Source organism: Lygodium microphyllum, chromosome 22, assembly GCF_053477565.2.
Source record: "Lygodium microphyllum isolate KBCC chromosome 22, Lygodium_microphyllum_v1.1.10, whole genome shotgun sequence".
Classification (NCBI taxonomy): domain Eukaryota; kingdom Viridiplantae; phylum Streptophyta; class Polypodiopsida; order Schizaeales; family Lygodiaceae; genus Lygodium; species Lygodium microphyllum.
Window position 1 is genome coordinate 100132117 of NC_141156.1, and position 19198 is coordinate 100151314.

Consider the following 19198-nt stretch of genomic DNA (forward strand, 5'->3'; position numbering starts at 1 on the left):
TTTATATACAGGCTTTGGAGCTTCCTGAGACAAAGATACTCTATACTCGCTCTAGAATCATCAAATCGCTAGCATTGTAGGGCCACACAGACTACTAGCACACATAGACAAGCATATGGTTACAAGCACATGGACTACATATGGATCACCTCTCACCTCCATTGTACAACATGTCCCTTTTCCTACAGCTTGTTCTAGAGGAGCTCAACATGATCATCGAGGTGGACATCGTTCAACTACACACTACCAAGACATGGGTCATGGGTAACACCTACAGAGCCTTTAGGGATGAAGATGACTTTCTATCGAGACAATCTACCCCCTGATAGGATTGTGATTCCCTCAAGGTGCATAGACACACCTCCCTCATAGAGAACATTGTGCCATTGAGCAGCTATGCACATCCCCACACTAGTGGTGGATAGAGACCAATTGCTATGGAGCAAATTCACTCTCCTCCTAAGAATCAAATGCCAGCTTTGGCTAGAGACTAAGAAGTACATGTAGGTGTGTAATGTACTAAGAGATCAAAGGGCACTTCCACTACTTATTTCAAGAGAGATTTGGACCACTATCTAGGGTGATGGACTTTTCAAATAAGTGTAGCCCGGGACTCTTCCTTTTCAACCTACAACAACAAAGAGAGCACCTAATGCAGTCTCAAGGGAGGCACCTTGAGGATCTAGGGCAGTGCACTCCTAAAGACCTTTCCAAAGCTGCTGCCACATCCTATCCTTCACAGCGCACCTTCAATAGATCTGTGGATCCACCATGGGTGTTACCTTGGATACAGACATTGCAAACGCTCAGCCCCACACTTTGCCTGTCCACATCCCTGCTTGATGTACCATTCTAGGTTCCACCAAGCACCTGAGGGAAGTCCTCATGGGGTCTTCAATCTTGTTGTCTAGTGTCACATACCTAAAAACATAGGATTTATGCCAATTAAGGAGAAGACTTAAACTCTCCTAAACATCTCCATGATTGCTATAAAGACCCTAAAGTTGCATTCATCCCCATCTAACTATATTGATGTGTGATCCTCAAACTCCATGATCAAGTAGCTTATCAAACTCTGGAATGGGTAACCTGCTCCCTCAGATACTTGCAGACCTGTCTTTGACAAAAGAACTTGTACAGTCATACATTTTTCCATATTTGGAAGCTTGCAAGAGAATGGAGAAGAAGCCGAGTAGTGGGAGCATCAGATGTTAAAGCCTTGTCAATGTCATTAAGTTTTGTATTGTGCATCTTCCTCATAGCTTTGGAAACAAACCTGGGTGACTGAATAGCTATCAAATTTTTAAAATGTTGTTTCTTAATATATTCTTGTTAGTTGAAATGTTCTTGTTAGTGGAAGCTGAGTGAACAGTTGGTGCAACATAGCAGGGAACAGTTAATCAAATCAAGTCAGAAGACAGATTTTAATCACGGATGCTAATCAGAGGCAAAAGAATGTACACATCATGAATTCCACAAAACGACACATTGTAACTCAACAGCTAGTAAAGAGATTAAAGAGCACACCTGAAAACTTAGCTACAAACTAGGATTGATGTATCCAAATCCAAGACTGAAATTTTCAGTAACAAGAATAATCACAACACTCAGATGCACATCGTGATATGATTAAACAGAATGCATAGCCAAAGGAAAAGTGAAACTGAATCATTACGGCAAGTGTCAAAGCAACAATGTATATGCATAGCTCTCCACCTTTTTGAAACATGGTTTAACATCTTGTGCATAGAACAACCTACGCTAAAGGTTTACATTGATTGAATTGCAATGCTAACATAAAGCCCTTTTGACATGCCATAACTTGGCAGTTCTTTTCACACTCCACAGCAGAAGCAGCAAAATAGAAGGAACAGTAAATACAATATAGAAGTTTGCAATCTCATAAGAGAAAACATACTCATAGAACATGTCTCGGATAACACCATTTCCTGTTGTTACAAGACAAAGAGCACGAGTTGTGGGTACTCCGAGAAAATGCATTGCTTCACTGCATAAGAATTCGCGTATGCTACTGCGAAGAACTGCAAGGCCATCAGCTGAACGACTATAGGGAGTTCTGCCTGCACCCTTCAGCTGCAATTCCCATCGCTCACCTCTTTTATTTATAAGTTCACCCAGTGTGATAGCCCTTCCATCTCCAAGCTGACCTGCCCAGAAACCGAATTGGTGGCCTCCATAGCATTGAGCATATGGCAAACTGCATGCAAAACACAATTCATGTAAACATATCATCTTTTAACACTTTTTCTTTCATGTACTTCTGCCCAGTATTTCACTCTGCGATAATCACTACATAAACCTGCAAACACATCCTCACCTGCCTTTCAATGGTTCAGCACCAGAGAGAATGTGCGGAAAATCTGGCCTTTTAAATCTACACAACACATGAAAGTGATATAATTGAGCTTGATCAAGAAAAAAAAAGTCTAAAAAGCAGTTATCATTGTATGAAACCTTCAATCCAGCTGAAGCCATTGTTATATCATTTATATTAAAGGATGAGAAGCTCTACTAAAGTGTCACAGATACTACCATACTATCATTGTTTTTTTCATACGTTTTCCATATGCATACACACATGGATATGGAAATATGGTAAAAGTATCCCCCCCCGGCCAACCCCCTTCCAAAAAATAAATGTTTTCATATTTCCAAGGACCAAAGTGTACTACATGCATTCTAGAAATGCATCACAATGATTAAATTACGAACATCCAAAGCTTTGTATAATTAATCACTCCACAATATATCCAGAGTCACAGATTTATAATGCTCAAGTACATAGACTTTGTGCTCTGTTTTAACCTCAGATTTCAGTTTAGTTCAGAGAATTTATTGGAAAAAGAAAGATTTCGGTAATGTAGACTTTTAGAAAGAGCGAATAAGCCATGAGGGGAAAAAAATGAGTTTGAACCCAAAAGATTGGGCCAATACTTCTATTTTTTGAAAATTTTCATGGTCAAATATACTATTTTATGCCATATGACTTTTTATTGAACCAAAGTTAGAAATGTATGGCATTTTTTCCATACTACAATCAATTAGAAGACAAAACGAACATCAAGCTAATAAAAGTAGAGCCAATGAAAGAGAGGATGTTGAAGGAGTAATACTAGTCAACACGCCACACATGAAAGTGTGTATTGTTGCCATCAACTCTTAAGTTTGGAGTGCCTTTTATTTTTTCTTTTTTCTTTTTGCCGCGGGGGAGGGGGGGGGTCGCGCTTTGTAGCTATGCCATGCCGTTGCTATCGATTGCACCTATATAGGGAGTAGTAGTGACTCAAAGCCCTGCCTTGTTTCCACTCTACGTGTGATTCCCTATGCCCAGTGGTGAACCCTCTTATGTGCGGCGTCACGAGGGTGTAGTCCTGGGATGTGTCTATGTTGTCCCGCTTTTGGATTGAATAATACAAGAGTATACCTTGAGCTCATATCGTGTTACCTTTCTGTGCCGTGTTGAGTGCGTAACGAGTGCAGGTTTATCACACTTGGTATCAGAGCAACTCTTGCTCGGAGTGAAGAAGTGCTCACGGAAGCAGGAGGAAAGATCCAGTGCCCCGAAGAGATCGAAGTCGTGACGACCCACAGCGTGATGCCCCACGTCGTGTCGCCCCACGTCGCGACGCCCCCCCGACGCGTCGCCCCGGCGTAACGCCCCAACCTCGACATCCCACCGTCTGAAGACGTGACGCGGCTTCCCCGCGGCACGACCCACACCACCACAGGCGAAACGCGGCTTCCCCGCGTCGACACCACCACCAACCACATGGAGGAAGAAAGGGAGAACATCATCCTCCTGACATTGGAGGAGAGGAAGAAGAGTAGGGGACAAGAATGGAGAGTGGCCCAAGAGGAGAAGGTGGCCGGACTAGAAAGACAATTAGATGGTATGTCAGGCATGCTAGAATCAATATGGAGGAACATGCAGATGAAAGAGGAAGAGGAAGAAAGGAGGAAAAAACTAGAAGTAGAGCAGGGCTATAGAGAATGGGTGAGTCAACAACAAGAAGAGGAGAGGAGACACCGAATGCAAGAGGAGATGGATAGAACGGGTAGAGAGGAGTCATCTAGGAGGGCGCAAGATACAAGGAAGGAGAAGGAGAAAGTAGTAGAATTAGGAAGCAAAAAGAAAGACAAGAAGAAGGAGAAGAAACACCATCGCAAAGAAGAGGAAGATAGCAGTAGTTCAGAAGATGATTATGGAAAATTCAAGATGCCCCAACCCGCCAAGTACAAGGGAGAGAGAGATGGGTTGGTTTTGAAGAAATGGATCGCAAAGGTGGATAGGTACTTAAAATATTCAAGAATCACCGAAGACAGGAAGGCGGAAGTGGCAGCCATTTACTTGGAGGAGGACGCTGCCAGTTGGTACCTGTTAGAACAAGAGCAGGGCCACACAATCTGTTCGTGGGAAGAACTCCAGGAAGAACTGAAGGACTACTTTATTCCAAAGCTGGAGAAATTCAAAGTGAGAGATGAATGGAGAAACCTCAAGCAAGCACAGGGAAAGATGAAAGAGTATGTCAACAAATATAGGCAAATCATGCTGCAGCTACCAAACATGGATACCGACACTAAGCTACATGGATTTTTGTTTGGAATGCAAGAATGGGCTAGAAGAGATGTGGAGAGACAGGAGCCAACAAGCTTAGCAGAAGCCACGAGAATGGCCGAACGACTGGTGGACCTGGAAGGCAGAAAAACAGCATAAGGGCATCAAAACAAGTTCAACAACAACTTCAACAACACCTTCAACAACAACAACTCCTGGAACCAAAGGCCCAATGCTCCTAGAGGGGCATTCACAGATACAAGGAGTCAAAACACCACTAACACCACGGCCGTATCCCAAACCGCATTAGTACCAAGAGGAGCGGCAGGGAGATGGGGAAACAATCACTACAGGCCAACCCCTAGCACATCATATGGGCCCGCAGGATCAAACACATCATGGTGGAGACCCCCAGGCCCTTCCACCGGCATCAGATGCTTCAAATGCGGAGGTCCACACTACCAAAACAAATGCCCAATAGAAGACACAGCTTCATCGAGTGGATCAAGGGTAAATGCAGCTTGTGCATATGGAGGAGAAGAACCACAACCACCGCGTATCCAGGAAATTCCAAATGGGAGTGAAGAGAGCATGGACCACCCAAGGGTAGGGTCAGTTAGTGCCCGACCCCAAAGCATGGCAGCCAGAGTAGCGGCAATCCACCATCTATACATCAAAGGTCGAGTGGGCGAAGGAAACCAACCTATCATGGTGGGAGCAACCCACAACTTCATGACACCACAGTGTGCAGCAAAGCATGGATTGAAACTATCCAAAGCCCCAGAAGAATTAACAGTAACATTCGCACAAGGAGAAGCCAAGGAAGTAAAACAAGTCTTTGCAGTCCAAGTGGAAGCCGACAAGTGGAAAGCGAAACTCAACTTCTTAGTAATCCCCATGGATGATTTTGAAGTGATATTAGGCTTAGAATTCTATGACAAGTATGTCATTGCAATGTTTGGTAAGGGTGTGAATGAAATGATGCTAGATATGCAAGGAGAAGGCGTGAGAGTACCATGCGAAAGAATGCAGCTACCTGGTAGGACCCCAATCAAGGTGCAAATGAAGGAGAACAAGCCAGGAGTATCATGCCAAACAATAAAACCACCTACAAACCAACCAAAGGGCCAGACCCAAAAAGCACCGGTCCAAGGGACCGTCATCAGGCCACGTATCATGACATGCAGTGCAAAGCAAGTCGAGAAATCAGTCAAACAAGGAGATATGGTCTATCTGTGTATGATCCGACCAATTGAAGAAGAAGAAGATGGGAAGAAACCCAAACAACAAAAGAGGAATACAAGAGTGGCAAAAATACTTGAAGAATTCAAAGATGTAATGCCAGCCGAACTACCCAAGGGTCTACCACCCAGACGAGATGTGGATCACAAGATTGAGTTGATTCCAGGGTCTTCTCCACCGGCCCGTGCTCCCTATCACATGAACCACACTGAGCTCATGGAATTGAAGAAGCAACTATATGAACTAGAAGAACAAGGATTCATCCACCCTAGCAAATCCCCCTTTGGTGCTCCAGTGTTGTTTGTAAAGAAGAAGGATGGGGGACTTAGACTCTGTGTAGATTATAGGGCTCTTAATAAAATCACCATAAAGAACAAATACCCTATGCCCCTAGTGGAATACCTCTTAGATAGACTGCATGGGGCCAAGCACTTCAGTCGGATTGACCTTAGATCAGGATACCACCAAATCCGCATAGCCGAAGAAGATATCCCAAAGACAGCCTTCCGCACCCAATATGGTAGTTTTGAGTGGTTAGTATTAGGGTTCGGCAAAGCAATGGACTAGGCACATTTTATGGCCTCATGGATGGAATTTTTAGACCGGAGATAGATATCTTTGTCATTATCTACATAGATGACTTCCTAGTCTACAGCAAGGACCTTAGAAGAGCACAAACAACACTTACGCCAAGTTTTTGAGAAACTGCGGCAACATCAGTTATACGCCAAGCCAGAAAAATGTGAATTCGTAGTGAAAGAATTGGAGTTCCTAGGCTTTATTGTAGGAGCAGATGGAATCAAAGTGGACCCTAAGAAAGTGGAAGCTGTCCAAAAATGGCCTGTACTAAAAACTGTAAGAGAAGTGCGGGAGTTCCTAGGCTTCACAGTATTTTGTCGAAGATTCATCAAAGATTACAGCCTCATCACTGCCCCCCTCTCCCACCTCACCAAAGAAGACCACTCATTTACATGGGGGAACGCGCAACAGGAAGCCTTTGAGCAGATGAAGAAGTGCATGAGCCAAACTCCCGTCCTAAGGTGCCGAACTTCACCAAACCCTTTGAAATCTCTACAGATGCATCTGACTATGGCATAGGGGGTGTACTGGTCCAAGAGGGACACCCCATTGCGTACGAGTCAAAGAAATTTACTGATGCTGAAACAAGGTGGAGTACACATGACAAGGAAATGTTGGCAGTCATCCACTGCCTTAGAAAATGGAAGCACTATGTTCAAGACAAGCATACAATAGTCTTCACCGACAATATCTCCCTCAAATACTTCGAATCCCAACCCAAGTTATCAGCAAAGCAAGCCCGCTGGCTAGACTTCCTAGCCGAATTTGACCTGGAAATTAAGCACAAGCCCGGCTCTACTAACAAAATAGCAGATGCCTTGAGCCGGAAAGCTGACCTGAAAGCTGTTAGTGTTGTCAGCAGCAACTTCATAGAACTTGTCAAAGAGGCCCTAGAACAAGATCAAGGCATGCACAAGATAATCAAAGATATGGAAGCAGAGAAGATCCCCCATGGAATGTACACTTTAGAAGAGGGTATTCTATTTTTAGACAAAAGATTGTATATCCCCAACAATGTGGAATTAAAGAAACTCATCCTACATGAGATACACGACAGCAAGATTGGAGGCCACAAAGGACAAAACAAAACCTTGGAGGCCCTTAGGAAGCAGTTCTTTTGACCGAACATGAAGGAAGAAGTGATAGACTACATCAAAACTTGCCCCACTTGCCAAATGGTCAAAGCACCCAGATCAAGACCAGCCGGACTACTACAACCATTACCAGTATCTAACCGCCCATGGGATGTCATCAGCATGGACTTCATTGTGGAACTACCGGAGTCCCATGGGTGCACAATCATCTTTGTAGTGGACTATTTTTCCAAACAGGCCCACTTCATCCCGGCCAAACCACCACTGAATGCCAAGGAGGTAGCACGCCTCTTCTTCACACATGTATTCAAATTGCATGGCTTACCACTGGCCATTGTATCAGATAGAGATGGAAGATTCATGAGCGACATGTGGAAGGAACTCTTCAAGACTCTGGAAACCCAACTGAGATTCTCATCATCCTTCCACCCGGAGACAGATGGACAGACAGAACAAGTCAACCAAGGCATCGAAGATTACCTCCACAACTATGCTAGAGTGGATCAGAAAGATTGAGCCTTGTACCTTGATGTCTTGGAATTTCACTATAATAGCTCCATCCACTCGGCTACAGGGTACACTCCCTTTGAGTTAGCCACAGGAAAAGAAGTCATCACACCACTGGCCTTAGCATCCGGAGTGGCCAAAGCGGAGGATCAAGATGCAGAAGAATTCTTGAAGAAATGGAGAAATCGCAATGCAGCAGCTAAGCAAAGTCTCGAGCGGAGCAAGATAACAATGACAGAGCAAGCAAACACGAAGAGAAAGGATGTACTATTTGCCAAAGGAGACATGGTCCTAGTGAGCTCTAAGAATATGTGACTTCCCAAAAACATGACCCCAAAGTTCAATCACTGCTACTATGGACCCTACCGAATCACTCAAGTGCTGAACGAAGTCACTTACAAGCTGGACCTGCCAAACAGTGTTTGTGTTCATAATACATTTCATGCTCGTCTTCTGCGCAGGTTCTATCCCGACAACCAATGGGGACGGCGCATACCAATGCTCCATTCCAATGGTCCCTTCGAAGTAGAAGCATTCCTCCGACGCCGAGAACAAAGAGGCTTCCCTGAATACCTCACCAAGTGGCGTGGGCGTCCACTCAAGGAGGCCACTTGGATCTCAGAAGCAGAGGCCCGTGAACGCGGAAAGGATGCCTTCGCCCTTTGGCTCGAGGAGAACCCCCCTGCTCCTTCTACCGACCCTTGAGCCGCCCCAACACTCCAACAAATAATGTGGTTCTCAATCATAGACCTCAAATGTGCCTCCACTCCTCAAATGTAATCGAGTCGAGGGTGGACTCACATGGTAGCAATCATCACAAACAACTCCATCAAAAAGAAAAAGCCCCAATGTCTTAGTGCGGCAGGCACTGGCCAGTCTGATAGTATAGACTGTGTTAAGACCCCGCGGTCCCTTTAGACCGGCAAACACTTACCAGCTTGCTAGGAAAAGCTGCGTTAAGACCCTGGATGAGTCAAATAACAAAGGCTACCCTTAGATTGCTGAGGTCAGCAATCCAGTAAGCGGGGGTGAGTATAAGGGCTTTGTAGCTATGCCATGCCGTTGCTACCGATTGCACCTATATAGGGAGTAGTAGTGACTCAAAGCCCTGCCTTGTTTCCACTCTACGTGTGATTCCCTATGCCCAGTGGTGAACCCTCTTATGTGCGGTGTCACGAGGGTGTAGTCGTGGGATGTGTCTATGTTGTCCCGCTTTTGGATTGAATAATACAAGTGTATACCTTGAGCTCATATCATGTTACCTTTTTGTGCCGTGTTGAGTGCGTAACGAGTGCAGGTTTATCACGGGGGGGCAGGGGGGGTGTTTGTGTTGTTGTGGTTGTTGTGGTTGTTGTAAGGGCTTTGTAGCTATACCATGGCATTGCTGCCAGAAACATATAGGGAGTAGTAGTGACTCTGAGCCCTGCTTGGTTTCCACTCTAATGTGATTCCCTATACCCAGTGGTGAACCCTCATATAACGCCGCTGCTGCTGGGTGGTGGATGTGTAGTTTGGTTGGTCATGGCGGCATGTGGTGGGCTGCTGCTGCTGCAGCAGGTGTTTTGTGTCTCAATGAGATCTACACTTCCCCATTTTCCATCCTCTTGTGCATGTCTGACCTGCTCCCATACAAGACCTACACATAACATAGCCTTCTATGTATGACCTATTACTTTTCCCTAAAAAATATCCCTATCCAAAAGATTCTAGTGGCCAATTTTATACACTTAAAAAGCTGAGCACAAGTCCTTAAAATTTATCCAAGGCTGCTCTTGCAAAATAAGCAGTCAAACAATCCATCTGATTTAGTATTCAATACAGTTAGACCACCATGCATTTTCACTGTGAAGAATAACTTCAATTGAAAAATTCTAAAGCTTTTTTGTTAGTTGAGTTTCTATAAAGAAGTCCGAAGTGTTGGCGGTGTAAACATGAATTGGGATACAATACATGCATGCATTACACATGCGTCTGAGAAACATTAATGCGGTACGTCTACTCTCAAAAGTGTTGTGTGAGTATGCATTGGAATACAATACATAAATGCATTAATCATAATTGTGGAAAACATTAATGTAGTGTGTCTAGCCTACATACATATGCAAGCAAGTACACACACATGGTTTCACATTTGCTAGCAATTATTCATGAAAACCTGAATCAGACACTCTCGTGCTTAATAAAATATCACATCTTTACTTTCAAAATAGTGGCTGTTTGTTCCATGAAACTCAATCCTTTTGAAATGAGCTGTCAATACGAAGGGGTGATTCAAAAGGACACAATGAAGGGCAGGAGCATACTCGTCAGCATCCAAATCCAATAACTCTGCACAACTCTCAGACCATGCTACAAGTTCTGGATGATTGACTTTCACAGATGGAGCCACCTTTGTATAACAAGAATGCAAGACCTGTCCACACAGAAAGAAGTCAAATAATTACTTTGTTTTGAGATAGAAAACATGCAGTTCTCTCCCATCTTACAATAGTACTAGGAGTATTTTAAAAGGCAAGAAATAAATACTCGTAAAATGGGATGGCTACACTAGCACAGCACATTTACTGAAAAGCATCAGGAGTATTTAAAAGGTAAGAAACAAATACTCATAAATGGGATGGCTACCCTAGCACAGCACATAGACATGCACATACATGAATCCCCAATAAATTTGAACTGATAAACTTTGTTCACACTAGGTCGCTCCTTGACCCAAGGCTACGACCAATGCAGGGGCACATATCCCAAACGTCCCAAGGATGTAACACTGCCTGTAACACCCCACTAGGATCCATCCTACACACAACATGAATACAAGCCATACAAGGACATAGACAAACCTAAAGCAATGGAAGTCGTGCTCCCCTCCCAACCATAGAGCCAATACAGGCTCACTCCCAAGCCTAAGAACCAGCCATTAGAGGTTCAGCTCCTGTTCTATGACAGCTTATCCACAATCGATCAGTGTGTGGGCAATCAGCCAGATGACAGTAAGGCAGACAGTGTCAGAGAGCAGCAAATGCGGAAGCGTGTGGACAAGACTGAAAGACAATGAACATGAGAGAAGATGAAGAGAGAAAAGAGACAATAGAACACAGAAATCTGCAGTCAATGAATGATGAAATGAGGAAGGCAAATATACAAACAAGCTGTCGAAGTATCTCCTCAAGCTGATCTATCTCAACACCTGAAAAAACAAGTGATTGGGGACAGACTGGGGCTCAGCCTAAATAGCTGGAAAATAACCATTAAAAATGACTAGGTCAGCCAGTTAAAACTAGCCAACCAACTGCCAAACTGCGGACTCCACATAAAATAATGGTAAAAACAGCAATCTGCAGCAGATGTGCCACGTGACACTGCCACCTGCCCACAAATTGTCCAACCTGCCCAGTAGAAGGTTCTCGCTCCTAGTGACTACAAAATGCCCAAAACTGATAGGAAATGTGTGGTTGTGCCCGAGAGAACTAAATATACAATTTTAGCCTTACAATGCCCGTCTAAGGGATGACTAAATCTCTAACACCCCCTCTCAAATCCTAGACAAGTCATAAGGCTCAAGGATTTGGAGTGATGTCAAAGAACCACCTGAGGAAGCGCCTTCATGAACAAATCTGCCAAATGGTCCTGTATCTTGCAATATACCAAATCAATGGTCTCATCCATCTTCTCCCATATGAAATGGAACTAGATCTCAATGTGCTTCAACCTAGCATGAAACACAAGATTCTGTGCCAAGGCAATGCAACATTCATTGTCGAAATGAAGTGTTGTAGGACCTATTTGCGAGCAGCCAAGCTATCCTAGTAACCTCAAAACTCACATGTGGTAGAAGACTCTCCTCTATACTCCACCTTTGTAGAAGAAAAGGCATATTTCACTGCTTTTTACAACTCCACAAGATAACATCTACACCCAAAGTAAAGCAATGTATTGTTGGTCAACCTCTCGAATCCAATATAAATCTGTCCAGCCTAAAAGAACCAAAGATGAATCGCCAATACCTACTAGATAATAAATACCAAGATCGGGGGGGCACCTCAAGAACCGCACAATCCTCATAGCAGTCTTCCAATGAACAAGCTTGGGTTCACTCATGAACCCTACAAGCAACCCTATAGGAAAGTACAAATCAATTTGAGTGTTAAGGAGCCATATCAATGATCCAATCAACAACCTGTAGCGGGTAGCATCTACCGCCGATGAATCTACATGGACCCTAGCCTTCCAATTTGAATCCATAAGAGTAGAAATAGCCTTGCATCCCTCCGTCTCAAACGTACTCAAGCTCCTACACATACTGTTGTTGAAAGATGAAAATCCCCCTAGAAGTCTACCAAATCTCATGACCTAAAAAGAAATGAAGGCGGCCCATATCCATCATCTTGAACACCTCATGTTGTGCCTCTTTTGCCTACTCGACCTTCTAGGCATGGTCACCTATCAAGATGAGATAATCCACATAAAGCACAAACAACGCATGCCCTCTCGCTGAGATGTGGATATATAACTACAGATCTCAAGAGGAACATCAATACCCTAACTTCCCTTGAAGGAACAAGTCTATCTTCTTGTTTCAAGCATGTGGAGCCTGTTTGAGACTGTAAAGGGCCTTTTTCAACCTGTACACTTTGCCATTGGATGAGGAAAAGCAAAGAGGCTACTCTACATAGATTTCCTCCTTTAAATCTCAAACTTCACATCAAGCTGATAAACTGGCCATCTCCTATGGCTGCCTAAGGCAAGAACGGCCCTAATAGTAGCCATCTAAGCTATAGGTATAAAGGTGTTATGGAAATTCACCCCTAGCTCTGTTGTGTGAAGCCCTTTGCAACAAGCTATACCTTGTGCTTATCTAGAGTGCCATCATTGTTAAACTTGGTCTTAAAGACCCATTTGCATCTAATCATCTTCCTATGAGCACGCCAAGACAGTGGACACAATATCTCCAAGTGCCATTCCACTCAATCGCATCCTACTCTTGCTCTATAGCTTTCTTCCAATGCTCTGACTATAAACCCTCCTTCACAGAGGTGGGCTCTAAAACCAACCTTCCTTCCGTGGATGGATGGTAAATCCTTGATTACAACTTAATTATAGCAGCAAACAGTTAATGCAAAATCTGAAAATACAAATTTACCTACTAATCTTGGACAATGCACATCCGATTGGCCCCAAAATCGGCACCCCTTTTGGTATTTCTTTAGCTTTGTTAAAGAAGAAGTTGATTTACAATGGGATTCTCCCAATCCCTTTCGGTATTTCAACTCCCCTTGCTATTCAAAATCACCAGCAAGCCTTTAATCTGATTTGCCCCCTGATTCAGGCAATCAATTGGCCTTCACCTCCTTTGATAGAGATGGAAAATGCCCCAAATTCAATTATTTGCTAGTCTCTCCACTTGAATAGGCTAAAAACAGCTTCAGTCCTGTTGCATCCAAGTCTTGGAGCTTCCAATTTCTGGCACGCTTCCCGAGGCTGCTGCTAAACCCTAATTTCTGCTACAAATTAGACTTTACAACAGAGAAATCTGAAATTTCTCTGCCTCCAAGGGTCCAAATGTTGAGATCTTCGGAGCAAAGTTATGAAATGGCTGGGAGATGAGAGAGAAAGCTGTAGAGAGAGAAAATTCAGAGTTTTGTCACAAAGAATGATGAAAATCAGTCAAATGCAGTTCACAACAGCTTGTAGATGCAAAAAACTGAAGAAATCGATCATTTACTGCTACTGCCCCGTCTCAACAACCTGCAGATGCTGTCGCATACTATTGATTGGTCTTCTCTTGCCCTAGGCTACCTCAGAAGGTCCTCCATGGCTGCAAATCAGACCAACAGCATTTCCTCCCTCTCTCTTGCAAATTGAATCCACTAAAAATGCCTCTCTCCAACCTCTAAAGACATTTTTTAGTCTTGCATGGGCATTTTTGACAAGTGGCAGCATTTCCAAATGGTTTTTTCAGCATTATCCATAATTAAATATTAATTTTCAATCTTTAAATACTGAAAATTAATCTAATAATTTTTTTGGTGCCCAGAAAAATAATCTGACTGGCTAATAATTAAATTGGCTAGGCAACTTCGAGTGTCCTTGCGCCATCTTTGACCATCGGATTGGCGTTAGGTACTATTAAACACCACTTCTCTGGTGTCATCATCAACTAACACTTATGGCCAAATGAATAACCTAGGCCAACAACTGATACTAGATACCACTAAGTACTTGTGTGGCATAACTTATAGCATCTTTTGCCTTTGACATCCCGTGATTTCCTCGCATCTTGGGCTTGTAAATTTACTTTAACCCCAACTGCACCTCACATGTGCAACATTTACTTAATCATGTGATTAAAAATTAATCCACATGTTAAGTGAGGTTTCAAAAATACATGTTCTCATGACAAGCTCCCTATCTTGCATTGCACGAGACATCAAACAATAGTTAGTATAAACAAGCTTGGTGGAGTGCGTCTGCTTCCTCCAAGAGCGTTGATGGCAAACCTACAGCTACCACTCCTCAAGGGCTCCCTCAATTCCTGAATCACAAAGTGTATCACAAACCCAACAAAGGGAGGCTCAATAGTCTCCTTGTTGCTTTGCCTTTGCCAAAGTAACTGGAATATTCATAGGGACCGGGCCAGCTCAACAAGTGAATCTGATGGTAAAGCAATCTCTTTCTCCCTGTAGAATGAAGCCTCAATAAGCAAGGGCTCCAAAAGCACTGGAGAAGGTGCCCAACTTTCACTTGGATCTCCAAGGACGGGTGCTCAACAACCCCCTCTATAACTGGGAACTTCAAACCAAACATCTCAACTCCTATATACCTCCCATAAAACAAGATCATAAAGTCTATATCCTTGAAATAATAAGCTATAACCCACGAACACCTAACTTTTAGAAGCCAGTTCAAACTTGTCTCTCTTTTTCTTTGGGGCATGAATCTCACAAGAATATGAAATTGTATTGCGTTGCTTAGCATTTGATTTAAAGTTTATCAAATATGCTAATGTGACTTGCACATGTGAAGTGCAAGTTAATAATTTCACAATGTGAGACCCAAGACCTTGAGATGTTAGTTGGTACCAAAGGCAAAAGTTATAATAAGTTTACTTGACAGATACTAGGTGGTACCCAATGTCAAATTTTGATCTAGACCAATTTATTGGCCGCTAATGTTAGTGGTAACACTAGAAACTAGGCATTCATTAGTTAATTAATGACAGTCTAAGGGTCAATAACTCCTCACGGACACTTGGGAGACTAATTGCCCTAAGCAATTTAATTATTGGCTGGTGAATTAATTTTCTAGACACTAGAATAATTGTTAGATTAATTTTCAAAATAAATAATTAATTCAATAAGCTGAATAATGCTGAAAAATGAGATTAGATGACTCCCATTTGGCAAAACTTGCCCATACAAGTGAAAAAAACGTTTTTAGAGGCTGGTGGAAGTTTATTCCAACCATTATGAGTGAACAAGAGGCTATCTAAAAACAAGGAGATACTGCTAATGTGATTTGCAGCCACCAAGGACAATTCCTACAACAGGTGACACTAGTCTGAAGCCCTCCAAGAACAAGTGACAACAGCCCAAGGTCCTTCTAATATAGGTGACACCATATAGGACAAGGCAATAAAATTTCTATTGGTTCTACACTATAGGTGATAGCTTCCATGGCTGTTTAAGCAAGGCAACAATAGTTTTTCAGCATTTCTCGCAGCTCTGAAATTTCTCTCTCCACAGCATTCTCTCTTATCCTCCACCCATCTCTCAAGTTATCTTAGCAGAATCCAACCATTGAATCATCAAAAATAAAGATATTAGAAAATATTTGCTATTAACTAAAACCAGCCTTCCTCCTTGGATAGAGTAGTAAATAACCTAATTAAGTACTATTTACAGCAATTAACAAATTCATAAAACTGACATGCATACTTTAGCATGTAATATTGCGCATTCGACACCTTGTTAGCCCCAAAACTAGCACCCCTTTCGGTATTTATTTACCTTAATTGAAGAAGAAGTTTTATGTACAATGGGATTCTCCCAATCCCTTTCAGTATTCCAACTCCTCTTGCTGTCCAAAATGACCAAGAAATCTTCAATCTAATTTGCTCCTTGATTCGGACAGTCAATTGGCATTCAACTGCTTTGATGGAGATGGAAAATGCCCCAAATTCATTGATTTACTAGTCCCTCCGCTTGAATTTGACTAAAAACAGCTTTAGCCCTATTGAATCCAAGTCTTGGAGCTTCTAATTTTGGCACGCTTCCTGAGGCGGCTGCTAAACCCTAATGTATGCTTCAAATTAGGGTTTATAGCAAAGAAATCTGAAATTTCTGAACCTCTAGTGATCTCAATGATGTAATCTTCGGAACAAGACTGTAGAAAGGCTAGGAGATGAGAGAGAATGCTGAGGAGAAAATTCAGACTTTCTTCACGAAAAACTAAAGAAAATCTGTCATTTGCTACTATTGCCCTATCTCAACAACTTGTAGATACAAAGAACTGAATAAAATCAATCATTTACTATTGTTACCCTGTCCCAACAGCATATAGATGTTATCACCTACTATTGATTGGTCTTCTCCTACCCCTAGCTGCCTCAAAAGGTCCTTCAATGGCTGCAAATTAGACCAACAGCATCTCCTCCCTCTCTCTTGCAAGTTGAATACACTAAAATGCCTCTCCCGCCTCTAAAGACGTTTTTCAATCTTACATGGGCATTTTTGACAAGTGACAAGCTTCCCAAATGGTTTTTCCAGCATTATCTATAGTTAAATATTAAAGACTGAAAATTAATCTAATAATTATTTCAATACCCTAAAAAATGATTTGACTGGTCAATAATTAAATTGACTAGACAACTTTCATTCTTGAGTGTCTTTATGCCATCTTTGACCGTCAGACTGACATTAAATACCATTAAATGTCACTTCTCTAGTGTCATCGACAAACACTTATGGTCAAATGAATGACCTAGGCCAACAACTAGCACCAAATACCACCAAGTACTTGTGCAGCATAGCTTATAGCAACTTTTGCCTTTGATATCCTATGATTTCCTTGGGTCCCAAACTCGTAAATTTACTTTAACCCCAATTGCACCTCACATGTGCAACATTCACTTAACTATGTGATTAAAAATCAATCCACATGTTAAGCGAGGTTTTAAAAATACATGTCCTCATGATAGCCCTCCCTCTTAAACTCCTTGCAATCATCCTCGATTACACTGTCAAATGCATCAAAAGCATAATAGTGGATTGAAATGTCCACAAGGCATCATAGTTAACACAACATTGCGCATTGTTGCTCACCCATTCCATATGCCCAACACATGCTGAAAATGACCAGTCAATCATAACATAACATAAAACTCACAAAATATCTTAAAAACATTGCCAGATTATCATGTGACATGCCTATTTCTCATAATCTCAACTTATCTAGCATAACCAAGCATAAACCATGGCTAAAACATCAATGGCATCATAACATAGGTTATTGTCCATGGAGCCTAATGTAAACCATTGAAAATCTAATCATAACTGATCACTTGCTAATTTGAGAACTGATCACAAACTGTTGCAAATGTGACCCCAAATTTATCACAAGCTCATTGTAAAACTAACCAGCAATCAATGCAAAAACTGATCGCAAAAGTGACCATAAACGGTTCTCAAGCTGATCAAAAACTGAGCTGAAACTGATCATAATTTTTGTCTCAAAATTGAGGCAAATTTCATGCCAATTTGATCATAAGCTGATGCAAAAGTATAGTTCTAATATCCATGTGAAACTTATATTCATCTCCATACATCTCACAATGACTAGTATACTAAGTAGTGACCTCATGGCAAACATACTGTCAGTACAGTACCTTGGATACATGCTGAATACATCCGAATCCACTACATACGAGAGCTATCCATAACTGGAGTGGAAGTGCTACCTCCCCCTTGAGCATTAGGCAATACTCTGGACCCTTGCTCTATTGAACCTGGCGAAGTCCAAACTAAAGTCAACTCTAACCGAAAGGCATCTAGGTAAAGTTGCAACGACTGAGGATGGTCTACTAAGTCATCCTCTTCTATCCATTTGGCATTTGTTGGTGAATAATTATGAAATTTCACGAAGTATCTCTTGGAAACTTTACCTTTGACCTTTCTTTCCTTATGTGTCAAAATCTGCTCGGGTACTAAAATCTCATCTAGCTCCTCAACCTTAGACTAAATTTTAGCAGATATATTCTCTGGCACATCACCATGAAAAGGCCTCAACAAACTGACATGAAAGGCATTGTGTATCCACCAATGTGGACGTAATTTCAGCCAATATGTCACATCACTGATCTTCTCCAATACCTAGAAGGACCCATAGTATCTCATACTCAACTTCGGATATAATGTTTCTCTTCCTTTCCTCTTTTTCAACCTTGCCTTTTCAAAACACAACAATACATAATCACCCTCTACAAACTGCAATGCACGTCTATGGCAATCAGCTGCCCTCTTTTGCTTTTCTTGCGATCTCTGAAGTACATACTTTATGTTTGGATAGGCTACATCCAAGTTTTCCACATAATGATCAACCTCAAAGTCTTATCCTTAGTTTGCAGAATAGGTGGTATCTTATTGCCACCCTTAACCACCTCAAATGGAGCTTTGCCCGTAGAACTATGCATTGTATTGTTGTAAGCAAACTCAACCAAGGGCAAATACTGCTCCCATTATGACTTGTGGTCTGACTCAAAAGATCTAGCACTATGAAATTTGCTTTCTCAGACTGACCATCTACCTGTGGATGGAAGGATAATGAGAATTTCAATGTGGTACCCATATTCTCAAACCACCCCTTCCAAAATAAACTCGTTATGCGGAAGTCTCGCTCATTAATGATTGACTCTGGCATACCATGACGCTTAAAGATGTGCTGCAAAAATAATTGTGCCATATGATCAGCCTTTATTTTCTTCCTCACCGAAATGAAATGAACTTCTTTGCTAAACCTGCAAATGATAGTCCATATCACAACATTGCCTGTAGGTATCTTAGGAAGCTCAAAAATAACGTCCATTGCAATGCTATGCCAAGGCCTATCTAGAATAGGCAAGGGCTACAACAAACCCGGCATCTTTTGCCTATCATACTTGACCTTTTGGCATATGATGCATGTCTTAACAAACTGTTCTACATCA

The 19198-nt window shown here is 42.2% G+C and overlaps 1 protein-coding gene across 1 annotated transcript in view; it reads right to left on the reverse strand.

Moving 5' to 3' along the window:
- The window catches only part of LOC148017441 (selenoprotein O), an 87910-nt gene that overhangs the window by 45334 nt on the left and 23378 nt on the right, over positions 1-19198 (reverse strand). The window contains exons 2-4 of the mRNA XM_087663070.1: positions 10302-10411; positions 2339-2395; positions 1919-2218 (exon numbers count right to left, since the gene is read on the reverse strand). Coding sequence (XP_087519196.1) covers positions 1919-2218; positions 2339-2395; positions 10302-10411 — 467 coding nt within the window. The remainder of the gene's footprint in view (positions 1-1918; positions 2219-2338; positions 2396-10301; positions 10412-19198) is intronic.